The 26,390-nt window shown below is 53.0% G+C and overlaps 2 protein-coding genes across 2 annotated transcripts; one reads left to right on the plus strand and one right to left on the minus strand.

The window, feature by feature from the left end:
- Positions 1-6,995: 6,995 nt before the first annotated feature.
- Positions 6,996-17,085, minus strand: SNX33 (sorting nexin 33). Its single transcript, XM_063090662.1, has 2 exons — positions 14,688-17,085; positions 6,996-8,561 (listed from the first exon to the last, which is right to left on the minus strand). The coding sequence occupies exons 1-2, from the start codon at positions 16,156-16,158 to the stop codon at positions 8,308-8,310; spliced, it is 1,725 nt and encodes a 574-aa protein (XP_062946732.1). The 5' UTR covers positions 16,159-17,085; the 3' UTR covers positions 6,996-8,307.
- A 1,016-nt stretch (positions 17,086-18,101) lies between these two features.
- IMP3 (IMP U3 small nucleolar ribonucleoprotein 3) lies at positions 18,102-25,455 on the plus strand. Its single transcript, XM_063089853.1, has 3 exons — positions 18,102-18,172; positions 18,795-18,922; positions 23,750-25,455. The coding sequence occupies exon 3, from the start codon at positions 24,351-24,353 to the stop codon at positions 24,903-24,905; it is 555 nt and encodes a 184-aa protein (XP_062945923.1). The 5' UTR covers positions 18,102-18,172; positions 18,795-18,922; positions 23,750-24,350; the 3' UTR covers positions 24,906-25,455.
- The last annotated feature ends 935 nt before the right edge of the window (positions 25,456-26,390 follow it).

Here is a 26,390-nt window from a genome sequence, read left to right on the forward strand (position 1 = left end):
TATGCTAATAAAAATAAATAAATAAAATGTAACCTTTGCACTGAAGTATTCACAGATGAGACTGTGTGATATCTGGAGTTTGCTGAAAAGCAAGGGATGTGGAGGAGTAAAATATCTGCCCGGTGTTGATAATTGTTGAAGCTGAGAGACGGGGCATGGGGATCTATTATATTAGTTTCTCTATTTTTGTATATGTTTGATACTTTCCATAACAAAAAGTGAAATACATACACATATATAATTGGCAGTTCATTGTCAGTGAAATGAAGAAAAATAAGGAATTGTGAGGAAACAGAGAGACTAGGAAGCCTCGTTAGATCGATGGTCAGGGAAGGCCTCTCCAAAGAGGCAGCATTTAAGCAGAGAGGTGAGTTAACCAAGGTGAGAACCACATGTATATCTGGAAGAACATTCTAGGCAGAAGGGACAGCAAATGCAAAGGTCCTGAGGTATGAGCAAACTTGGAAGAGGAGTCCAAGTGAGATCAGAGAGGGGCCTCATGGGCTGTGGTATGGGTTTAGAAACTACTCTGAGTATGGCAGGAAGCCCTGGAGGGTGAAAGCAGGAGAAAGACATGATTTGATTTTAAAAGATCACTTTGGCTCCTCTTAGACCATCAGGGAGCAGGAGAGAGAGCACACGAGCAGCGTGGAGTCTACTGCAACAGTCCTGGCAAGCTGAGTGGTTTGGACCCAGGCGGCGAGGTGATGAGAGCATCAGATTTGGGATCTCTTTGGAGGAGTTAACAGGCTTTGCTCACGGATGGGATGTGGGGTGTGAGAGAAGATGAGCTAAGCATGATTCCAAGGCTGGGCCTGAGCTTTGGGGTGAGAAGTGCTGCCTTTTCCAGGCTGGGGAATCCAAGGAAGAGCTTGTGTGGCCCAATGAGTGCAGGCACCGAGCACCACCACAGGGTCATACAGGCAGGCACAGGTGCACACACTGACAGCACTCAGCAGCCACATAGGTGGATACACACACTCTAGGTACCAGGTGCAGGCAGACTCTGTCACCCATATTTGCCTGCCCCACCCCCATTGAAGCCCTGGGACCAGAGCCCCGTCCTTTCTCCCCTCCAGTTCAGCCTTGGTACTCACAGGACCCCCAGTCTCAGCATTTTCTTGCCAATTCTCACTGCTCCTTGCCCCCATGTTGGCCCCTAGAACAAGGAAGCTCCTGACTCAATTCTTCTCAGACACCAGAGTCTATCCCTGCCCCCAACTCCCTGCTCAGGGCCCCGCCTGTCCAACCCCCTCCTCCATGGCCAAGTCCTGCTCCCACGCCCCAGCCTGAGGCCCAACAGAAAATTATCACTCCACAAATATTTGCTCAGTACTCTCTGTAGGCCAAGCCCTTTGCCCTTCCACCCACTGACTTGAAGGCACACCAGCCACCTGCCCCCCTCTATGTGGCCCATCTGCCCCTCTCCCTCCCTACTCCCCTCAATTCCCAACACAGTTGCATCACATCACAGGACAGTGGCCCTGCCCTGCCCAGCCTGCCAGCTTTGTAAGGCAGCCTGGTGCAGTGGAAAGGGCACAGCTCCATGTGCAGGCAGACCTCAGCCCAGGCCTGCCACTCGCAGCTGTGCAATCTTGCACGAGTGACTCAATGCCTCTGGGCCGCCGTCTGCTGGAAAATGTTGGCATCAGGAGTTGTTGCCTTCCAGACACAGTCATGGACAATGAGGTAACCCATAGCAAGCAATTAGCCCAGTGCCCAGCACACAGTAGGACTGAAAAAAATGCTAGCTGCTCTGCACTCAGGCCCATGCCTGCTTGGCTGGCCTGTGTGGCTTTGAGGAGATTGTACACCCCAGGTAGTGCCAGAGCCCACACTTATGAACTCGTGGCCCTGTGTAATCATGATAACCATCACTTTAGTGATGGGACAACTGAGACTGAGCGATGACCTTGCCTGAGGTCACCCAAAGACTCACTCAGGGTGTGAGTCTGGTCTCTTAACTCTTGGGCCTATGCTGTGCTGTATGCATTGGTATATGTGATAGCCAGTGGCCCAATGGACCCCTCCTGCCCTAGCCTGACAAATACCATTGACAGGAAGGCCCCAAGGAGTCTGCTCCCTATGGAGACAATGTGGCAACACAGGGTAAGGCTTGAAGTCTGGGGGCGGTTGGGGGCCTGAGGCCAGGCCCAGCTCTGCCATTCACCCACTGTGTGGCCTTAAAGGGCTTGCCCAATCAGTGTTTGCATCTCTGAAGTGGGGGTGCCAATATTCTTGGCTCTGCCTCTCTCCAGGGCTGCTCTCTGCTCAGAGGCTGACCATCCCAGCTACTCCTCTCTGAGCACTCACTCTGCAGGCACTGTCCAGCTGATGTATTCTGCTCATGTAACCCTCCTAACAGCCATCTGGACCTCCAGTTACAGAGAAACAGAAACACAGCAGAGTTAAGAAACACCCCTACAGCAAATGCGAGGTGGGCAGGATTAGCACTTGGCTCAGCCCCTCCGCAGTCCTGCCTCTGGGTGATTGAGGGCAAGGAGGCAGGGCCTATTGCAATCTGGGGGGAAGCAGAGCTGTGTATGGTGGAGCCTCACACTCCCCCTGCCCAGAGCACTCCCACCAAATGGCAGTGAGTCCCCAGCTGCCTCCAACTCCTGCCTTGGGCATCAGCATTTGCCTCTTGGCACAAGTGGCCCAGGCCTGGGTACCATCTTACATCCTCCCTCACTGGGCCCGTTTCCTCGTCTGATGTTGATAATCTCTTGCACACAGGGTGGTTGTAAGATAATGGCCACCCAGTGTCCATCACAGTGCTGCCCTGCACTGGGGAGGGTAGACACCCCGGAGCAGTTGGGAGATCCAGGAGCAGTGGGATTTACACCCCCTTCCCAGGTAGAACCCCAAGAAGACAGCCAGACCCCAAATAAGCAAGGGTTGTACAGGATGTCTAAACAGCCCCCCAGAAGTCCCTGTGCTTAATTGTGGAATGATGGCCATGAGCCCCAAAGGGGCCCACAAGCCATGGAAGTTTCGTTTGACAGTCCCTTGGTCCTGAGTGTCCAAGAGCAGAGAAAGAACCAGACCCACAGAGCCTCAGGATGGGCATCAAGGGAAGGCAGGAGGCAGGGAAGATGATCAGAGAGCCCGATACTGACCAGGACCATGGTGGGCACTACAGGCCCCGCACCAGGGTCCAGAAGTTCTGCAGGAACCAGCCCATGACAATGTTTGCGGGGGCGGGGGGCGGGCGGGTAGGGAGAAGAGCATGAAAAGAAAAAGGCAAAATCAAAATTAATAGTTTAAATATATACAAAGCAAGACATTGTCAAGTAGTAAACTGCACACTTTAATGTGGAATGCAGGTAAATTTTAATATGTGGGATTCAGCCTCTGAAATCCAAAGTGCCCAGGGCCTGCCTGAGGTCTTCAAATATGCCATCCCCAAAACTTACACACATCCCTGGGGAAAGGAGGGGTCCCCAAATCGATCTGAAATTATCCTGTAACCTCACATGGGGGGATGGGGGAGGGAGCAAAAGAGAAATGCGGGTCAGACATAAAAAAATGAAGTTATGTTCCTCACACGTGTTCATGTGTAAACAGAGTTCCTGAGTCACTGCGGACGTCACCGTGCAATGCTGTCTTCAGACTCTTCATCCCTGGGGACTGGGGGGGACTCAACCTACTCACCCCCTTTCAGCAGGTGGATTCACCATTCTTTCGCACCTCTCGAGTGGAGATTAGCCACCCCCTCTTCCTTTGGAACTAAATAAGTTCATTGGTGTGACTTTAAGAAGTGAAGGCAGAGAGCTGAGTTCCAGTCCAGCCCCACCACAGCCACACTGTGTGATCCTAGGTAGGTCCCCTCTTCCCTCTGGCCAAACCTCAGTCTCTTCATCTGTGAAACGGAATAATGATGCCTACCAGGACTGTCATGCAGACCAAAGAGGCCACAGCTATGTGACACACTGCTTTTTAAACAGAATGGGCCACGTTGGGGTTTGACTAACAAAACAAAACCAAAGAAAAAAGGTTTGTGTTAATCTATGTTGAACCCTGGGAGTGGATTTCACAATCAGCCCTTCTGAGCTATGTCTGGGGGAGGTGAATTTTGATTTTTCCCCATGGTCTCCTTGCCAGAGCTCACCATCTCCTCCTGCCCCAGCCAGTAGAGAGAGGAACTGGGGTCAAACTGGTGGGGAAGCAGGTTGGGATGGGTTGGGGAGCCAAGCGGGCTTGGCTCCTGGAGGCCTGAGTCAGCAGGCAGGCGGGCAGGGCGGGCCCAGTCTTCACATGCTTGGGGAGGAGATGGTGCAGGAATGTTCCTCCCGCCAAGGTCCAGGCCCTGCCCACTGCATCCTGGCTTCTGCTCTCAAGAACACTACAGCTCAGCTCTAGCTTGAGAGATGGGAGATGCCTGGAGCTTTGTTGGGCGGGGGGGTTCAGCCTGAGGCCTTCTGAGGCAGCTTGGCCCTGGGGACCAGCCCAGGGGTGGACAGGGCCAGGCCACAAAGCCTGCCCAGAGCTGGGCTCTGGCCCCAGAATATCCCCACCCTGCTGGGTGATGTGGCCAGCCACCACCACTGCTCCCTAGGCCTCAGGTTCCCATCTGCACAATGAGGAATTGATCTTGGTGGTGTCAGGTGGTCGCAGCTGCACACGCAGACCTCTCGGGTGCATGCCTGTGTGTGATGCTTGTGACCTGCTCTAGCCCCTCTCAGGGACGTACCTCCCAGGGCTGCTCATCCTGCAAAGTTCTGCTGAATTTCTGATAAGCTGGGCTGGGGACCTGGGAGGTGGTGCAGGTGCAGTCCAGGTGCCACTATACTTGTGACACCTTTGTGCATGTGTGTCTTTGTGGCTATGTACGCATGAGTGTGTGTCATTGTGTAAGGCTATGACCATGTGCATGGGACTGTGGTGTGGCTGTGTGTGACAAAGTGGCTGAGACTGATGCTGTGAACGGATAGCAATGCATGTGTGGATGTGCCAAGTGTGACTGTGAATGTGTCACAGTGTGTGGCAGTGTGGCTGGGGTGCAAATGTGTGAGCACAGTGCATGCATGTGCATGTACATGGCCAGGTGTGGACTGTATGTCTGTGGGTAGGCTGTGTGATTGTGCATGGTTGTGTATGCTTTGGGTTATATTTCTGAGACTCTGAGTGACTGTGTCTGTGACTGTGTAGATGCGTGGATGACCATGTGGCTCTGTCAAGGGATGGAAGGGGCAGCACTGAGTTGGATCCACCAGGGCCACCTGTCTCAGTGGCAGCCATGGCAGAGTGGTTCACAGCCCTCCTATGTCCAGGAGGAGATGGATGCAGGATTTGAGGTCTGCCTCCATCTTCAGCATGTGTGGCCACAAAACAGACTCCATTTCCAGGCTGGGACAAGTTTGGGGATCAGGGTCCCCCATCCCCACCACCAGGTCCTGGTAGTTGCCCAAGGCAGAAAGAGAAGCCTTGTTTTCCACTCCTCTCAAAGTCAGGGAGAAAACTGGAGGCAGCTGGGCCCAGCTCAGTATGGAACGTCTGCCTGGTATGTGACTGAGGCCAGCCAGCAGGCCTTGCCACCACCAGGATGCCCCCTGCCTTGGTCCCCCAATCCCCTGCTGAGAGGGGCTCCAACCAGCCCAGAACAATCCCAAATTCTCCCAGCACCCCAATCCACAGACAGATAGAAAGAAACCCTGGACAGGGACACCATGACATCCTCCCTGCCCCCCACATACATCTGCCCCAGCCCAGAGACCTCAGGATGCCTTCAGCAGGCCCGGCCCACCCCAAGATGTCACTTTCTGATTCTTCTCCTAGGTCCAAGCCCCTCCTGAGAAAAGTGTCATACTGATGGCTTCCCTCTGAGGATGGGAGGCATGGGAGGTGGCTGCCTCTCACGGAAGGGACACAAGAGGGCAATACTGTTCCCCAGGGCAGGAACATTAACAAGGGACTTTCCAGGCACTGTGGCTTATGAGGAGCATTCCCTGACTTCTCAGACTAGGCTTTGGGAAGGGGACCCCTGTACTCAGAGTTCCCTCTGCAGAAGGTCACATGGAGGTCAGAGCAGAGGCGAGATTAAGGGCGGTAATTTCCTCAGATAGGTTGAAAATGAAGGAAGAAGAGCAGAGAGGAAGGACAGGAAAATTCCTCAGAAAGTCCCAAATGTGACCTAATGTTGACACAGGGCCAGAGGACCCATTCCAGAAGTTCCTCTGAGGACAATTTGCCCTGAACGGGGAGCCCTTCCCACCCCTTCCCCACTGCACCTGTTGGCCCTTTTCCATCTCCCAGCCCCTGGCCTGGCCAAAGTCCTCCCTGGCAGCCCTGGCCCCGGAAGCCCTCCCTCCGCCAAGTCCCCATTGCCTCTGAAGGAGAACCATGTCTTGGCCAGTACTCTTTTTCTCCTCCATAGATGAACAAATTCCTGTTTATCCAGACTAGGGCACCAGCAAGGACACAACCAGGGGCCTCTCCAGTTTCCAACATGGGAGCCCCTACAGGGCTGGGCACCCAGGACTGCTTGAGGAAGGACACAGTTTGAGTCTCCCCCTCCCGCCCCTGGACTGGGGCTTTCCAGGGGCAAGGCCAGGACATGGCTCCCTGGAGAGAGGAACCATCTGACTATTAGACTTTCCTGGGGCACAGCCGCTCATCCCTTCCTCATACAATCCTCAGTCCTACCTCCCGGAGCAGCACTGCCAAACCCCTGGGCAGGCCTCCACCCATTTTACAGATGAGGAGAGTGAGGTCTGGGCAGTGCGTGCATCCAGATGGGGGGGTGTCTGTGGCCACTTCTACCTCCTCCCACCAGCACAGCCCTCCCCGCAACTTTTGAGGTTCTGTTGTGAAGTTTTCCCACCATGACCTCAGAATCTGGTTGGATGGCTCCCAGGAGCAATTAGGGTTCTATCCGTCCCCCACCCTCATCCCTTCCAAAATCCAAACAGAAAAAGTCATGCTTCTGTTACCTTAATTGTAAAAGGTTTATCAAGAAAAAAGAAAGAAAAAAAAAAAAAGATTCAAGCAGCAACAGCCAAGAGCAGACCATGACCTCCCAGGGGTGGGAGGACAGGGAATGGCACAAGTGAGTTCCCCGCAACATGCTGTTGGACCACACCCTGGCCTGGGCAGGCAGGAGGCAGTAACCCCTTAAGGATGTAAACATAGGTCAGAGATAGCACAATGTGACCAGGAGCAAGGGCTCGCATCACAGTGAGGCTGGCTGAGGGCAGGTGGGCTTGGAATCCCTGGGACAGGTAGGCAAGAAGATCCCCGTCTTTCTCCCTTTAGGTTCTCACTGTGTAATGGGAAGGATTCAGGGAAGGATTCATAGTCGCATGGAGGCCAAGGACCCTGGGAGCCTGGGGTTGGGCCTGCTTGGAGTGTGGGGTGCTATGGCCGATGAACTCTACTATCTAGTAACTCAGGAAGGTGCCACTGGGGCTCTGGGGCCCAAGGCTTGTCTCAGCACCTTGAGCCCAGGGAGGAAGAAGGCTCATGGTCCCCTAACCAAGGAGAAGATAGGGGCTCAGCAGTGGAGGGGAGCAGAGGCCCACAGGAGGGAGCTGGCCTGCAGCCCCTCCTGCAGAGGATGGGGTGGGGCAGGTAAAGCCCAGGACCTGGGAGTGAGGAAGAGCCCTACCACATTGGCCAGAATCCCCACAGAGGGGGCATCAGACTGGCTCTCAAGAAAAGCAAGGGAGAGAAAAGGGAGATGTTTTCATGCCTCCACACCTCTGCCCATGCTGTTCCTCTCCCCTGAATGTCTTTCTCCGCATTTACTGTCTGGCAGGTTTTTGTCATTCTTCAAGGCACTGCTTGAATACCACCTACTCTGTGGAGTCTTCCCCGGCCAGCAGAATGCTATGGTCCCTTCTGGGAGCTTTCAGGAGCCCTTTATTTAATCGTCTGTCATACTGCATTGACTTTGTCCATTTCTGTGTCTGACCCCCACCATGCCTGGGGACTTCTCAAGGGCAGGCATGTCGCAGCCCTGGGTGCCCAGCATCTGACCGAGGGCCACAGCAGGCCTCAGTGTCTGCTGAATGGACAAAGGGGTGGTGGCTGGGTGAGCAAGCACTACAGGCTCTAGGGAAGGCTAAAACCTTGGCCTGGCCTTAAGGGACTGACCAGCAGCCTGGAGGGTTCCCACTCCATTCTCACCCCTGCTGTGCCCCAGCTCTAAGCAGCAGGGGACTTCCCCAGGGTATCCATGACTCCTTGAGAGCCCCTTCTCCCAGGAAGAGGGGCAGGCTGCTTACCTCCCCCACCCCCACCCAGTCTGGAGAGGGGTGCGCTGCGGCAACTTGGCTCAGGGGTGGGGAGGGGGCCAAGAGCACATGGTCAGAGGTTGTCATACATGCGCAGGGTCTTCTCCAGCTGCTGGCCCACCCGCTGGTAGAAGAGGATCTGCTGGCGCAGGTAGTTCTGCATCATGTGCTTGAAGTCGAGCTCACGGCGCTGGTGGAAGTGATTCATCTCAGCCTGCAGGGCGAAGCCCACCACACGGCAGCGCCTGCGAATACCATCTGCCTCATCCTGCGCCATGCGGCCCTCGTCACTCATGCGTTGGCTCTCCTTCACCTTGGCGAAGGCGCCTGGCACAGGCAGAGCAGAGGACAGGAAGGTTAGGGCTTGGGTCTCCTCCATTCACTCTCTGCACCTTCCCTGAGCCCCCTCGAGAGCAGACAACCCCCTCATTAGCTTGACTCAGACCTCACTCCCAAACTCTTGACCCATGATCCAGCCTCCTTCGTGTCTCCACCAGAACGTCCCCTAGACCCTCAACATCAGCACCATTTTCCCTCCAAACCTACAGCACCACCAGCAGCCCACACCTAACCAGATGTATTTATTTCCAGAACTGGGCTGTTCCTGTCCTTACCCACAACTGGCCTCATCATCTCTCATGCTGGCTCCTAAGTCAGCTCAAACATCACCTTCTCCAGGAAGCCTCCCTGCACCCCACTGTGTTAGGTGCCTCCTGATGCTCCCAGGTTCTCTGGGATTCTCTCTATCACAGCTCTTAGCACCCTATGGTTTCTCTGACTGCCTCCCTCTGGCCTATGAGCTCAATGAGGACAGGCCCTGTACCCCACCAGCCAGAACAAGGCCTGGCCCACAGCAGGTCCTGATACATGTCTCCTGAACTGATTCAACCCTGCCCCTCACTGGATTGCCACAGCAGTCCACCCATAGTCTCCCTGCCCTTGGTCTCAGCCTCTGAGAGGTTCTCTGTAGTGCCTGAAAAGGTCCCCCAAGCTGGGCACCTTCCCTGGCTCCCCACTGCCTGCAGATGAGGGTGGGCCCATTCGTCTGGCCTGGGAGGCCCTCTGGGAGTTGGCCCCTGCACGCATTCCACACTGATCCCATGTTGATCAAACTCACCCTGCTCTTTCCTACCTTCATACCTCTGCCTGCTGGATTCCTATTCATAATTCAAAGCCCCTGATCAGGTGCCACTTCTACACAGGAGCCTCCCCAGTGCCCCCAGGCAGAATGCCTCCCTCATCTCACTCTCCCCTGGGCCCACCCCCACTCCCATCACAATGCTGAATCTAAAACAGCACTTCAAAGGCCACCTGGTGTGCTCCTCCACATACAGGCCCTGCCCCTCCTCACACCAGCCCCCAGGGGGCTGCAAGACACTGTTGTAATAAATGGGTGACAGCTGGGGGGGCCAGGGATAAACCTGGGCAGGGGATCCATTTTGGAAGAATCTGAATAAATAAACAAGCTACTGGTAAGTGAATTTCAGTTCTGAGTTAAAAGACACTTGGCTAATTCTGCCTTTAAGCCAGTGGGGACAGTTGCTGGGAAGAGAAGGCAGTTTGCCTGTGCCTGGCACTCATTCCTTGAGGGGCTGCAGGAAATCCACTGTGCAAAGAAGATTAAGGAGGTGGGCAGGGTTGGTGTGAAGGACAGCAGTCCCTGAGCATTTCAAAAGCATCCCCTGCTCACAAATGGCAAATGCATTATCCACGCTTTCCCCTTCTCCTTTAAGGAGGGCCCTTGAGGGCCTTCTAGATAGTATTCATTTTACCGTCACTGAGGTTGTCGGATGCATTCAAAATGCATTTATTGGGCACTTACAATATGCCAGGCCCAGGGCTCTACATGCTAGAAATAACTCTGGATGCCTTTAGAAGAGGTAGCACCCATATTAGTTGGCAAGCGCATGTCTAATTGTCATTTCAGGCAGACAGAATCAAGTGTGGAGAATCTCTAGTGCTGCTCACACAGCACCCAAAAGAAATCTGCAGTCACTACCAGCCACTCAGTCCTTCCGCCACCTTCCACTGAACTACCTCCTGTCTCCTGCTCTGTAGCAACAGACCACCCCAAGGCCCAGGATGGAGCCTAGTAAGAGACTTCAGAGCTGGAGAGGCCCTAGAGATCAGCCATTCAACCCCAACCCCAACCCCGCCCCACTACTATACAAAGGAAGCAGAGGCGCTGAGAGGGCAGGGACTTGCCTAGGGCCTCCCTTCCTGTCCATTAGTGGGGGATGCCTGGCCCTCCACAGCTGAGGGTGGACACCACTTCTGCTGCAGGGAGCCCATGCCAGGTCCTCCTATGTGTGGACATAGGAGGATATATATGTGTGTGGCCCCCAGCAATGGAAACAGGGATTCAAGAAGGTCCCAAGGGGGAGGAAGGACCATAATAAGAAAGGTAGAAAACAGTGGGACAAAGAAACTGGAGTTAAGCTTCAGCAAAAGGGACCTACCTGAAGGGGAGACACTGAACTAGCCTGGATTCCACCTGCCTGAGAAAGTCTGGGTGCAGGAGGTGTCTATTGATACTCCAGAGGGGCTTTTCTGCCCATGGCCTTGGAAGAAGGAAAGGCCCCTTTTGTTGATGGACAGACTGAGGCCCAAAGAGTAGGAATGAAACTATTGTAATTGCTAGGTTTCATAGACAGGGGGCCAGAGATGGGGGGCAAAGGATGCAGAGGTTGGGGAGGCAGAGGCCCCACGCTTTCTATCACCTCTCTACCCTGTGACTCAGTTCTGGGGACAGGACCAGCTAACACTAATATGCCCCACCCGACAGGCTGGGAGTCAGTGTCAGGCCTGTCCGGCATCCTCCCCAAAACCACTTAAAACTCTGAGAGCTGAGGACCCAGAGGAGCTTCCTGCCTCAGCAGTTCTCCTGTAGGCTGGGTCCCAGGAATGGGGAAAGGAGGGTCCCAGGCATATTCCCTAAGCTCCCACTTCAATCCATCTTGCTCCTACCTCTTGGAGGTAGTTACCACCCATCCCAGGTTGGGGGCAAGAAGTCTGAGTCCTAGTCCCAGCTTTATCACCTCTAGCAAACCACTGTTCTCAACTGGACTGCAGATGTCCCCACTGTCAAACAAGACAGGTTACACATCACATCTACGTGATGCTGACAACTGCTCACAACAATACATTGCTTTAGTTTCTACATCTGTAAAATGGGATAGTAATAGTACCCGCCCTATAGTATAGTTGAGGTTTAACTGAACTATACTATCATCTGTATAAAGTACTCAGGACCTCCCCTGACATAGAATAAGAGCTTAGACGCTCTGTGCTCCGGTGTGCAGACTGCTTTTCTATCCATGAGCTCACAGCAAATACTAGCCACTGGGGGCTCATGGCAGTATCATTCTTTCTTCTGATGGACACCTAGAAGGAGAGCTAGAGGAAGGGTTGGAAGATAGCTCAGAACCCACAGAGGCTAGACCCACCTGTCCCCCAGGCAAAAGCTGGCCCCTGCAAGGGCCACTTTGCCTTGGCCAAGCTGTGAGCTCATCACCCCTCCATGGGTGCTCTGTGGTCCTGGGCCTGCCTCTAGTCCACCGAGGATGCCAGCGGACTTCGTGCTGGAGCGCCCTCGCCTCCCTCCCTCCTCCTTCCCCTTCTGGCTCATCTACCCCAGCTGTCCATCCCTTGGGGAGCCCCTTTCCCCCTCTGCCTGGCACAGTAGAAACATCCTGGAATGTGGAGTCAGACACACCTGGGCTCCAATTCCTGCTCTGCACTTCAGCTAACCTCACTGTGCCTCATCTGCAGGATGGAGGTGATCACGTTGGACTCCTGACTTGTCATGAGCCTCACCACCGAGCCCTGCCCTTGCTGGATCTCAGCAAGGGGACCATAGGTCCTGGCTTGCCCTGGACAGTCACTTTCTCTTGGTTGTCCCAGATAACTATTACTAGGACCCCTTTTCATTCCCCAAAGTGCCCTGGTTTCGAGAGTTAATTATATGGTCGCCATTCTTTTAGGAGACTCCCAGACTGGATTCCAGGGGCTGGGCCAGTGGGCAGACCAGGCTGGTGGGCCTCATCTCAGCTCCAACCAGGCTCCAACTACCATCTTACTAACATAGAGAATGAGGGGAGAAAACTCTCCCAGGTTTACCTCAGAGGCAAAATCTATCCAAACTCTAGTCTCCTGACTCCCCAGCTGGGCCTCCCACTGACTTACCCCCACTGTCTCTCCCACCCCCTCACCGTCCATTCAGATGTCTGGACAGGCTGGACAGAATCCCGGGACCCAGGACCCAAATGTCCTGCTCCTTCCTCTGAGAAGGGCTCCACGGATAGGGCCAACATGGGACCCCCTCCCCCGGTCAGGCTGTAGTCCCCAAAACATGACAGTTCTGCCTTAGCCAGATTCCAAGCTCCTTCACTAACTTGCCCTAGACCACAGGCCTGGGAGGGGCAGTGCAGAGCCTGGAACCTAGAGTAAGCCCAAGAGGACTTGGCCTACTGGGGAGGGCTGCTCCAGGTGAGGGAAGGTGGGTTGGCCTCTGCTTCATTGAATGCATCAGCCCAGAGGACGGTGGCCCCCGACTCTTAGAAACACCTCAAATGAAGACTCAGAAATGGTCTTCAGCTCTGTCTCCCTGCCTTACGGAGAAAGGCCAATCTGGCTTCACTCCCTCCTGCCTCAATGCAAGCCTGGGAGCCCAGGGTGCCTTGGGCATGGGGTTGCCTTCCTGCCCTCAGCTCTGCCCCAGGTGAGGGTCCCCAGCCACTGCACAGGGGACAGCTGTTTAGTCACTGTGCCCCCGCCCTCTGCTGCCCACATGGAACACGCCATCCAAGGAGCTGGTTGAACCAGCTTTCCCAGGCCCTAGCATAGTGTGTGGCTCCACTTCCTCACAGAGAGACACCTGCCCCAGTGGGCCCCCAGCCGCCCCAGCCATCTCCCCTGCCCTACCCCTGTCCCAGAGCTCAGAGCCAGATAAGGCATCTTTCTGCTTCTGGACCAGATCCTCCCCAGGAGTCTCTTCCAGCCCCCTTCTTTAAAGTCCTGAGAGCTCACTGGGACCTCCTCCTTTATTTTATAGATCCAGAAACTCAGGCCAAGAGGCAAAAGCCTTTCCAGGGACACACAGCAAATTGAGGGTAGAGCCAAGACTAGAACTTAGGCCTTATGTCTCCTGGAGCTGAAAGGAGGAGGAAGAAAGGTGGAGATGAAGAAACAAGGGCAGAGAAGAAAGAAAGAGGAGAAGAAATGAGAGGAGAAAGGAGGTTGGGAGCCAGAGAAGTTCTAGAACGCAGCCTCCTGGTAAAAGAGAGCAGGACTGGCTTACCCCAGACTCTCCTGGGTACTAGGGGAGGGGGTGGAGGTTTGCTGTCCGCCAGGCTCAGTCCAGAGGCCTGTCTCCTGGCCCCACCCAGAGTAAAACTCTCCACCAAGCCAGGCCTGACCTCAGGGCCTAGGGGCCAGGGAGCCAGTCCCACACCCTGCAGACGTTCTTCCTGAGTTACCAAGCAGCCCCAGGGAGGACCACACCTCTCTCCTGACATCTGCCCTCCCTGTTGTTTCCAGGACTCAGCCACCTGCTGGGTAAGCCCCTAACTCACTCTTCACACAAGAGAAGCCAAGTTCTGGCAGTGGGGGTTGGATGGGCCATGTGGGCACTGCCCTGGACCCCTGGTTCCACTCCCCTGCCAAGCCCAGCCCAGTCCCCCTGTGTAACCCGGGAGGAGTCATTTCCTTGGCAGTTCCTTGACAGTCCCAGCAGTAACAGGCAAGGGCCCATCCTGTCCCTCCCCCCAGAGAGGGTCATGAGAACTGAAAACAGGCCAGGCTTGGGAGGCAGCCAACATGGACATGTCCTTGGGGAGGTAGCAGGAGGAAGGGACAGTCCCGGCTGGGCCACAAACTCCCTGTGCAAACTCTTCTGTGGACACCAGCTCCTTCGTCTGCAAAAGGGGGACAGAGATCCTCCCACACGCAGACAGGAAGCTCACAGACAAGATACACCATGGTGAGAACAGGCTCCAAAGCTGCAAAGGTAGGAGGTGAGCTTGTGAAGAGTGGGAAGACAGGCCCACACTTTGTGCTCTTGTTATCTGGGTCTGGGTCTGAGTCCTCCATGAGCCCATGGGCTCCTTGAGAGCAAGGCCTGCGGCTCAGTCATCTCTGTGTTCCCAGAACCCAGCCTGCTACCTTGAAGGGGCTCAATGCATGATGGGTAAATGAGTAAATGAGATAGAAACAGAGAAAATGAATGAGCTAACAAGAAGGAAAACAATGAACTCCATGAGTACAGGGACCGGGCCTGGCCACAACAATATCCCTGCACCGAGAAAAGCACCTGCCACAGAGTTGATAATCAACACACGTGTGGAATCAATGATTGAGATGGACAGAAAGACTGGATGAGCTGCTCCATTCTGCCCAGGCCTTCCCTGTATCCCCAGTGCCAGCAGACAGCCAGACTCAGGAAGGGTTTCCTACCTTTCTGTAGGTGGATGATGTCAGGGAAGTTGGAGAGCAGGCCCTGGTAGAGAGACAGTGTGTCGAGCATACGGAAGAGGTCATTCTTGGGCTGCTCGGCGAACATCTCGCCGACGGTTTCATAGGTACGGCCCGTGTGAGAAATGGCGCTGTTGAGAGCCTCGGAGCTAAAGGGGGGATCCATCTGGAAGGCATGACTGATGGCCTGAAAGGCAGTGCCCAGCTTCTGGAATTCCTTGCGGAAGCCCCCCACATGCTTCCGCACCAGCTCCGATGCCACAGTACTGAGCTGCAGGACACTGTCATCCATCTTCTTGCTGAACGCCTTGAAGATGTCCACACGGTCCTCCACATCCTGTAGGTCCTGGTGCTCTGTGGGAATCTGGAAGGTGAGCAGGAAGCTGGCACCCACCATCTCGTCTTTCTCTGCCCGGCGTTTGCCCATCTTCCACTGCTTGTCATCCAGGCAGCTGAGAAAATGCTGGAAGCCCTCATACTGGGAGAGCACAGGGTGGCTGGTCATGTGGTCCATCCAGAGGATGAGCCGCCGCTTTCGCTTCTCAATGAAGTCCTCCTCGAAGCGGCCCGTGGCCTGCTTCTCAGGCAGGTGGGGCACTGAGATGACAGTGAACTTGTGTAGCAGGCGGTTATAGAGCCAGTCAAAGTGTTTGTAGCGTCTATAGACAGGTGAGGCAGCATGGGTGGGTGTAAGCTTGTAGGAGATGTAGCTTTTGATGCCCTTGAACTTGGTCTGTTTGGTGGGGTCCTCCACGGAGCAGGCAAATGGGTGGGGGTTCGCCTTCCACTGGGGGCCACGAGGGCCCATTTCAATGGAGTATGTCTCCGCGATCTTGGCCATCATGGGCACATCACCCAGGATGAAGGCCTCCACTCCAGAGCGCACAAAGCACGAGAAACGGTTGAGGTTGCGCCCCACCACACTGCCTCGCTTGGCAGACGCCAGGCTGTCTTGCCGCTCTAGGGGTGGTTTGGGCCGGAAGGCCATGTGTTGGCTGGGGTAGGCACCAGGGTAGGAGAGGTTGAGTGGGGGGTGCCCGTTGGTGCCCAATCCACCAGTCCGTGGCTCCTCCACCACTGTGCATCCGTCGTCCCAGTCATCCCAGTCATCGTCATCATCGTCCTCGAAGCTGCCCTGGTTTGAGAGGAAGCCACTGCCCCCACCACTCCTGGCCGGGCTGGCCACACTGGGGCTGTCATAGAAGCTCACCTGGGTGCTCAGAGAGCCTGCAGGACTGCTGGAGTAGTCAGTATGGTTGATGCTGAAGCCAGAACGAATGATCTCCACATAAGAGGCAGGAAAGAGCCCCGTCTCACCACGGCTGTTCTGTCCCTGCAGCCAGCCATCCAGCGAGGTCTCACTGAAGATGACCAGGTCCTCATCCTGGTGGATGCTGATTTCTTCCTTGTTCTCACTGTGGAAGTCATAGAGGGCTCGGCCTTTCAGTGCCATGGCTGGGCTGAGTAGTAGAGAAAGATGGGAAGGAGGGGTCCTTCCCACAACAGGGGTATCCAAGAGTGCACTAGCAACCCAATGCCTGTCACACAGCTAAGTCTCTCAGCCCCTAAGGTGTGGTCTCAGCACCCACAAATGCTGTCCAGCCTCACTCTCTTCAGAGTAATGTCCATGGCCCAGAAACTGCCCTATCAGGTTTCCCGGCACATGCCTGTCAGAAGGGAGGGCTCTCGTCCATAGTCCTCCTCCTCTCCCTTGGGAGCCCCTGCAAGAGTGAGGGGAATCTCTCCCTCCTTCCACTCCCAGAAGAAATGTCAAGTGACCCGGAGAAACCAGCTCTGCGAGGGCAAGAATTCGACACTTTCCACTGGAACAATGTTCTAAAATAGAAGAGAATTACTCGGAAACCACCGTTCCAGAAACCCAGGCAGGGCTGCGTCTCTCTGGCTCCCAGCTCCTTCTGGCTGCTCTGGCTTTGGGAGGCTCTCACATTCCTCTGCAGATCTGCCCCTTCCTTCTTCCTCCTCCTCCTCCCGGGCCACTGGGTTTTCAAAAATTCAGAAAATCCAAGAGGGGCAAAGAGAAAAGCAGCAGCCTCCTGAATCGAGTCCAAGGGTGGATGTGTCCGGCTTCACAACGAGCCAGGCCGGGAAAACAAGGACTGAGACTTACACAACAGGCCGCCAACTCTTCGGCCCTAGCTGCGCAGCCGGGACCCCGCCGGCTCGGGCGCCCTCTCCCCGCCCCACAAGTGGCCAGTCCCCAACCCGGAGAAAGGAAGGGGCGCGACAAGGCGTTCGGGCGACTTCTGGCCACTCTGAGCGGTCTCTTTTGTTCGCCTAATTTCTCAGCAGTTTCTGAGCCTGAAGCTGACTCCGATCTGAATCCAAGGACCCCCGTCCTAAGGTAACCCTAGCGGAAACCGGTCCCGGAGCGCGGGAAGTACGACCCCCGCCCCCCACCCCTCGCGTGCACGCATACACTCAACAGTAGTTTGGAGAGTGGGCTCCGGCGAGCAGATGGCGCGGCCGGCCGTCTGTCCGTACGTCCTCCGCTCTGCCCTTGTGGGGCCGGTGGGCGGCGGGCTGCGCCCCAGCCTGCCTTCTCCCGCACTCGCAGCCCCTCTGCGCCGTCAGCCAGCAAGAAGCCAGCTCCAAAACAAAAAAAGGCGATTCCGGGAGGCGGCGTCCGGAGGAAGGAGGGAAGAGCCGAAGGGGAGGTGAGGGGTGGGGAGAGAGGGAGAGAGGGAGGGAGGGAAAGCTGGCTGGGGAATGGGGCAAACTCCACAGCACTTCCGTGCGTCCCGGCAGGGCAGGGACGGCCCGGCTCCGCCCTCCCGCCGGCCTGGGGCGCCGGGGCCGGGGTCCCTGCCTTCTCCTCCGCGCTTCTTTCCTTCTGGCCGGCGCCCTCCCTCGCTCGGGCTCAGTCCCGGAGCCGAGAGGGAAGGGACGACCCGGGAATAAAGGGGCCGCGAGCCTTCAGGACCGGTCCCCGAGACCGCCGCCTCCCCTTTCTCGCACCCAACCCGCCCGTCCCGGCCGGGAGACACCTCTAGCCCCGGCGGGTTTGAGCACCACGCGGGGGAGCTCGACGGCCGCCGCCGCCTGACTCCGTCACCCTCCTGCCTTTTCCGTGACGCAAGTGAAGAAAAACTCCGAAAGTTTGCAAAGCGCGGGGCTGTACGGAAGGCGCCGGAGCTGGGACCCGGTGACGGAGGGTGCATGGAGAGCCGTGCCGGCCGGATGGGAGCAGAGCAGGGCCGCGGACGCCCCCTTCCCTCCTTCCTACCCCCAACTCCTGCTCTGGCGGGATGGGGCCGTGGCGCCTCCTGGAGTTTGTTCTCCGAAGAAACGGAAGCAGCGTGCAAGTCCCGGGCATTTGATCTGGGATACCGGCCGTTCAGGATCCCAGTCCCCTAACCAGACTGGGCAAGGAGCACCCCAGCCCTGGATGACTTCCTTCAGGGGGAAAGACAGGACCCTACATCTGCAGCAAAAGGAAACAAACCTAGGTACGACCCAGTTCCCGGATCCTGGATGTTCCCGACTAGCCAGCAGCAGCAAGGAGAGAGAGGTGGTCTAGTAGATAGGCTTTGGGAAGAGGCAAGTGGGGATTTGACGCTCAGTCGGTGTATCGAGACCGATAGACTGATTCTGCCAGGCACTGCGCTGGGCACTGGAGAGTACAGCACAAGGCACTGGGGGTGCTTGCTTGGGGCGGGGGGGGGGGGGCTTACAGTCCACCCTCTCTTGTCTTTTTTTTTTTTTTTTTTAAGATGACCGGTAAGGGGATCTTAACCCTTCACTTGGTGTTGTCAGCACCACGCTCTCCCAAGTGAGCTAACCGGCCATCCCTATATGGGATCCGAACCCGTGGCCTTTGTGTTATCAGCACCACACTCTCCCGAGTGAGCCACGGGCCGGCCCCACCCTCTCTTGTCTTTAATTCATCCATTCTCTGTCTCATTCATTCAGTCGTGCATTCAAAAGATAGGAACTGAGACCCCTGGGCTACACAGACAATAACATTGTCCTTACTTTCCAGAAGCTCACATGTGTCTTGACAAGTCATGGAAAGGCTCATATTATCTTTTAATTCAATTTTCCCACATACTTTGTGAACTACTCTTGCAGATAGATGCTCCCTGCCCAGCGCGGCCAGTGCCATGAAAAGTGTGTGGGACGGCACATTCCCCAACCCAGGTGGATGCAGCAAGGATGAAGAATGGAAAGAAGGCTTCCTGGAGGAGGAAGTGCCTAAGGTGAGGCAAAGGTTTCAGCCCTCACCCTTCTTCTTGGCTATGCCCTGAAGCCTTGTCTTCCCTCTCTAGCTAGAACTTCTCCCCATTCTCACTGTTCCTGTTTGATGCAGATTAACTGGCACAAGGTAGTGTAGCTAAAGATAGGTACCTTTGGCTGTTTTGAGGGGCATGGTTCCCAGACCTCTGGCTCCAAAACCTGATTTCATTGGTGCATTGAATGGATCTGACCTCCTATGCAGGGCCAGTATTTGGCCAGAATAAGGCTTATATTCAAACCTCAGAAGCCCAGGTATTGACTTGCACAGGGAAATACAATTGTCAAGCAGAACTGAATTTTGCACCAGTAGGTCAAGGCACTTTGGGCTACTCCTTAGGGAGCCCTGTTACCAGAAGGGTAGCCCAGTGGGCCTAGAACCACTAAGAGGGGAAGAGGTGATAGTATGAAAAGTCTCTCAGCCAAGAAACCTTGCAACCTTGTTCACCCACCCCCACCCCACATAGGAGCAGCCTTGATTCTAAAGACTCAGTTCAGCCTAGTATCTCCAAGACTAGAGCCTGAATATGTTTCCCCCAGCTGCTTTGGGGACCTCCCCACCCCCCACCCCCTTTCCTGTGATCTCTCCTCTATTCACACAGGCTTTCTCCAAGCTGGGTTTAACAATAGCAACTACTTCCTTAGTGTTTGCTGAGTGCTAGACACTGTTGTAAACACTTTACCTTTATTTGCTCACTTAATACAATTGATGGGATTTCTGCTCACCCAACTGGGGTCCCAGTCCAGCCCCATCCCTCTGAGGGGCCCCCAGCTACCACCTTGATGGCTTTTAGTTGGTTCCCAAACATTTACATCACACATTTACAGACCAACCATCTTGGACTTACTCCCACATCTGTTCTGGGTGGGTTTTTTGTACCTCTCAGGGGCCACCTTTATTTCCAGATTTTTGGAGAGGAACTCACTCTTCAGCCTCACAGAGATTTTCAGAACCTATATCTTCCATTCCTTTCCCTCCAGGGACCCTCTTCAGGCCTAGTGGTAACAGAGCTCCATGGTTACTAGTCTCAGGAAACTGCACTAACCTTTGTGGTTTCTCTACACACTGCCCATTCCTTTGGAAAGAGTCCTTTTATTAAATTCTCTTCATGTTATTCTAACTGGGGTGTGTTCTCTCTTTCCTGCTGGAACCCTGATTCATACACAGGAAACAGCATCCATCTCTCATCTGAGCATCCAGTCTTCTTCCTTTAGGAAAGGAGTCAGCAAGGGAGAACTGTGGCCCGTGGTTTCCAGGCTGACCTTGCTGGTGGCAGCAGGGAGGACACTCTGGACTATTAGTGTAGTAATGCAGGCAAGAGATGATGACGGCCTGAGGCAGGGCAGGGTAATGGGCTGGGGAGAAGGAAACCTGGAAGTTTTTGGGGGTAGAATAGACTGAAATAGTGATGAAGATGCGGGTACTGAAGGAAGTGTCAACTCACTTTTAAAAAGTTCTCAACTCCACTTCCCCCACCACCAGCTACTGCCCCATTTCCCTGCTCACCTTTGCAACAAAATCCCTTGAAATAGCCATCCATAATAGCTGCTTCCAATTTTTTTTTTTTGGCAGCTGGCCAGTAAGGGGATCTGAACCCTTGAACTCTGTGCTAGGTTTTATCAGCACCGTGCTCTAACAAAGTAAGCTAACTGGCCGGCCCCTTTTCTTTCTCTTCTTAAACCCCTCTAGTCAGTCTTTCACGCCCATACTCCTCCACTGAACTATATTGTCAAGGCCATGAATAACCTCAGTGTTGCTGGATCCTAAGTGATTATTCTCAGTCCTCTTTCTCAACATCTCAGTAGCATTTGACCCTGCTGATCACTCCCTCCTAGATACACTTTCTTCACTTGCATTGGTGAGATCATACTCCTTGTTTTCCTTTTACCTCACTGGTTCATCCCCTTCTCTCTAACAGTAGAGTGACCACAGTAGAGTGTTCTTCTTGTCTTTGCTATCCATACTCATTTGATGATCTTATCGAGCCTCATCTTCAGATACCATCTATAGGCCAGTAATGCCCAAATTTTTATCTCCAGCTCTTTTTTAAAAACTCCAAACTCATATATCTTCTCCCTTGATATCTTCCCTTGGATGTCTAATAGACATCTCCAACCCAACATGTCCAAAATTGAATTTATGATCTTGTCCCCCAAACCTGTTCTACTTGCAGCTTTCCCCATCTCCAGTGATAGTGAGTACATTCTTCCAGTTGCTCAGGCCAAAAACTAGAGTCATCCTTGACTCCTCTTCTCTTCATCCTGGGGTTTCTCTTTTATCAGCATCTCACTACTGGTCTCCTGGTCCCAGCCAGCATATTTCTCACCCCAATCACTGCAACAGTCTCCTAAAGGCCTCTCTGTTTCCATCCCTGCCTCCCTACAGTTTATTCTCAACAGAGTAGTCAGAGTGATCCTTTTAAAACCTAAGTGAGGAGTCAGTCCTCTGCTCAAAACTCTGCAGTGTCCCCATCTCACTCAATATAAAAGCCAAAGTCCTTACAAGGGCCTACAAGGCTCTATGTTATCTGATCTCTCTTTAATCTCTTCCTCTCTTCCTTGCCCATTCTGCTCCAGTCAAGACATGCCAGGCACATTCCTGTCTTAAGGCATTTGCACTGTTTCCTCTTCCTGAAATGCTCTTCCCCTAGATATCCACATGGTTTAACCCCTACAAAATATCAACTTTCCGATAAGACTTACCCTGGCATATCATATTTAAAATTATAGTCTGGGGGCTGGCCAGTTAGCTCAGTTGGTAAAGCGTGTTGCTGATAACACCAAAGTCAAGGGTTCGGACCCTCGGACTGGCCAGCTGCCAAATAAATAAAATAAAATTATAGTCCATCCTCACCCAAAGTCTTTTTATTTATTTATTCATTTGTTCATTCGTTCTTCATTCATTCATTCATTCATTCATTCATTCATTCATTGGTGGCTGGCCGATGTGGAGATCTAAACCATATTCAGGAGCTGGCCCGTGGCTCACTCGGGAGAGTGTGGTGCTGATAATGCCAAGGCCATGGGTTCGGATCCCATATAGGGATGGCCAGTTGGCTCACTGGGTGAGTGTGGTGCTGACACCAGGTCAGGGGTTGAGATCCCCTTACCGGTCATCATAAAAAAATAAAATAAAATAAAATCATATTCATCAGGAAATATGCCAATTAAAATCACAGTGAAATACCATCACACACTCAGACTGGCAAAAATTTTATTTTATTTTTTGTCTCAAAGACTGTATTATCTTTACTTAAAAACAGATAGATGGACTGGCTGGTTAGCTCAGTTAGTTAGAGCATGGGTTATAACACCAAAGTCAAGGGTTCGGATTCCGGTACTAGCCGGCCGCCAAAAATAATAAAAATAAATAAAAAACAGATAGACATAGCAGCACTTACAAGAGTTCATAAAAGGTACTGTACATTGTCGACTGATAGTGTGACAAGGGCAGACCAGCCCAGCTGACTGTGGACTCTACATCACAACGCTTGCTCACAAAAATATTTTTAAAACTAACAACCAACAATTGGTAAGAATGAGAAGCAAAGGGAACTCTCATGCTCTGCCAGATTATAAATTGGTACAATCCCTTTGGAAAACAATTTGGCATTATCTAGGAAAGGTTGAGCATGCATACACTTTACAACTCAGCAATTCTACTTCAAGATGAATACTGCAAACTATTGCATATGTGCAACAGGAGATATGTACAAGAAAGTTAATGGCAATGCTACTAAGAATAGTCCCTGAAAAAAAAACCAACAGGAAAATGGATTATAATAATAATAATTATAATAAATTAGAGTCAAACAATTGAATATTATGCAGCCAGAAGAAAGCAATTACAGCTACAGCTCCATACAGTACGGTGTCTTCTATGCAACACTTCTCAAAATGTGTTGTCACTTTTCATACAAGCTTCAGTGTGCATACAAATTACCTGAAGATCTTGTTAAAATACAGATTCTGATTCTGTATGTCAGGAATGGGGACTGAGATCCAACTAGCTCTTTACTGGCCCACAGGCTACACTTTGAATGATGAAACTATTTCTTTTTAAACCAAAGGAAATAAATGATAAACACAAAATTCAGAAGAGGAGAAACCTTTAATTCTGGGGGGGAGAGAGTGGCTGGAATAAGTAGATGAAATGGTCCGTCCTGGTCATGTTTTCTTAAACTAGCTGTTAGGTTCATTAGTATTCATTATACTTTATAACTTCATTATTACATATATATTATTTCCCAGATATCAAATATTTTATTTCAAAAGACAATGAAAAGCATACAGACTAAAACAAAATGATCAACGAAGAAGCTAGGTGGCGTTAAAGGCCTGGGAAAACAGGGATTAGAACCAAAACGCTGCATTCAGATGTAACTTACAGATCTAACTAGCCGAATCAGCGTTAAATTTCTTTTTTTTTTTTTTTTTTTTTGTCGTTTTTCGTGACCCGCACTCAGCCAGTGAGTGCACCGGTCATTCCTATATAGGATCCGAACCCGCAGCGGGAGCGTCGCCACGCTCCCAGCGCCGCACTCTACCGACTGCGCCACAGGCTCGGCCAGCGTTAAATTTCTTAACTCTGGATGAAATCCACCACGTCAGGCTAATTCGTTTGAGTCCAGACTGAAGAGTTAGGACTTGTACTTACAGTCCAAGTTTCTCAAGCTCGCTGGGCTTTATGAATCACCTGACACTTTTAGCAACAATACAGATTTCCAGGCGGCTCCCCTTTAGATCCTGATTCTGCGAGTCCAGTAAGCGGCCCCAGTATCGGTATTTCATAGGTCCGGTGCCGTCCAGCCCCACTTGACAAGAAAAATCCTTCCTCCTGGCCGATGAAGTTAGGACCTGACGCTGGCGGGCGGCGGGGACTATGCGGTCAGCCCTCGAGACACCCAGCTCCGGGAAGCACTCCCACAGGGTGGTGGGAACCCAGCGGCAAACAAAATAGCACGGTAAGGCCGATCAAACAAGCGCAGCAGTCACCCCTCTTCCCTGGAACTGGCCTCTAGCTCTTGCGCGAGATACTCTCCCCAAAGGGCAGAAGCCGGAGAGGAAATTATTACCGAACGAGGGGATGCATTATTGGCTACTAAAAACCTCAAGCAGTCGCCTCGGGGCGCGCCCTCGAGCCCGCCCCCCACCATCTTTGTCCAGTGCCTCTTTCCCCTTCCTCGGCAAACCGGAAGAAGAAAAAGAAACGCGAGATAAGGTGGAGAGGCGTGGTCCGCCCTGACCAATGGAAAGTGAGGGCGTGGCTTTAAGCCTTTCTTTCATTGGCCCAGGGCCTCCAGGGCGTCCGGGTCTCGAGCACCGAGGCGGAAGGCTCGCGGGTTCCGGAAGGCACTTTCAGCTTTGTGTCCCGCTGTTTCGGCTGCCGCCGTCATGGTGCGGAAGCTTAAGTTCCACGAGCAGAAGCTGCTGAAGCAAGTGGACTTCCTCAATTGGGAGGTCACTGACCACAACTTGCACGAGCTGCGCGTGCTGCGGCGATATCGGCTGCAGCGGCGGGAGGACTACACGCGCTACAATCAGCTGAGCCGTGCCGTGCGCGAGCTGGCGCGGCGCTTGCGCGACCTGCCCGAGCGCGACCCGTTCCGCGTGCGCGCGACGGCCGCGCTGCTGGACAAGCTGTATGCTCTCGGCCTGGTGCCAACTCGTGGCTCGCTCGAACTCTGCGACTTCGTCACGGCCTCGTCTTTCTGCCGGCGCCGCCTGCCAACCGTGCTCCTCAAGCTGCGCATGGCACAGCACCTCCAGGCTGCCGTGGCCTTCGTGGAACAGGGCCACGTGCGGGTGGGTCCCGACGTGGTAACTGACCCCGCCTTTCTCGTCACGCGCAGCATGGAGGACTTTGTCACCTGGGTTGACTCGTCCAAGATCAAGCGGCACGTGCTGGAGTACAATGAGGAGCGCGATGACTTCGATCTGGAAGCCTAGCTGGTATCCCTCCAAGACAGCTTTTACGGATGGGAAAACAGGCCTGATGCTGAAGATTCTGATGCTCTTCTCAAGAGTGTGTCTGTAGGTCGTGGGTTCTTGAGAACTTGGCTTCTAAACTGCAGGCCACACATAGAGCCTGGGGGTGGGGGGATTGCGTCTCTGTTTTCCAGGAAATTGTCTTAAAACCTGGACTACTGAAAATTAAAAAGACTGTCCGTTAGGGAGACAGTGGGTAGCAGTTTTGTGCTGCACTAGGGAATTGTTAGGTTCTTGTGCCCAAAACATTGTAGTGTAAAAGCAAGAACTTTGCCTTCCCGCCCCCACTTCCCCCCACCACCATTCTCTTTATCATCTTGTAGCAAGACTGGTTCAATTTATTTAACTCGAATTTTTGTTCCTGGTCGTGATTTAGCTTTGTACAGATGTAGGAGAGTTCCGGCTCAAGTTTTCATTAGTGCGTGAGACTTCAGTATTCACGGCCCCCTCCCTCGTTTAAAGAAATGCATTTCTAATGCCAATAAATGGTACAGCTACACTATGAATGCAACTTTTTGTCTGTTTGGTTTTCTTACATAGGGTCATTTCTCTAGGTCTCCCCAGCTCAGGAACCAAGAGAAAAGGAATAGGGTCAGCAGCGACCTGCCTGTGGTTGAAATCTGTATCAGAGGCCACACGTGGAGGCTGCAGGATGTTGTACAGGGCTGGGCAAATTTGTCACTTTACCAATCCCTTCCTAAGAATGAGTGTTTTGGCAGAGCTCTTCCCCTCAGGACTTCCTGTTGATATTCCAGCCCCAGGAAATACCATATTAGAGGGCTGAAGTGTTTGCTTGCCTAAGGAAATAATCACTCTGTAGTTTGGCCATCTAGTGGTTAGAAGTGGCCCAGGAGGTTCCTGGAAACTTCAGTGTTCTTAGGGATGGTAGAGAATTAGAAGGTAAAGTAGGTAGTGTAGGGAGACGACCTCATCTTACCTAAGACTTACAAAAAGAATATAAATAGAATACTGAGATGAGTGGATTAGCTTTTAGATCTGCCTTCTCCATTTCCCTAGGTGTGAGGCTGCTTTTGGTGAAGAAAGTGGAAGGGGTTGGCCAGTTAACCCATTTGGTAGAGCATGATGCAGATAACACCAAGGTAAAGGGTTCGGATCTCCCATAGGCCAGCCGCCAAAAGGAGAGAAGGGAAAGGCGAAATGGTATGGTGATAGCAAATGCTTCAGGCACAGTTTTAAGTGCATTACATATATTAACCCATTTAATCCTCACAATCCTATGAAGTGGGGAATCCAATTATTCTTCACTTTTCAGATGAGGGAATTGAGGCGGGGAAGGGATGGGTCAAATTATCCAAGATTTCATAGCCAATAAGTGGTGGACTCAGATCATGTTCCTTTTAAGAGACGGTGTCACTATTGGCACAACCAGCCCTTGGGGTGTATCAGAGTTTAGAGCGCATCTCTGAACTTGTTTACAAGCCAGCA

This window comes from Cynocephalus volans, chromosome 3 (assembly GCF_027409185.1).
Source record: "Cynocephalus volans isolate mCynVol1 chromosome 3, mCynVol1.pri, whole genome shotgun sequence".
NCBI classification, from domain to species: Eukaryota; Metazoa; Chordata; class Mammalia; order Dermoptera; family Cynocephalidae; genus Cynocephalus; species Cynocephalus volans.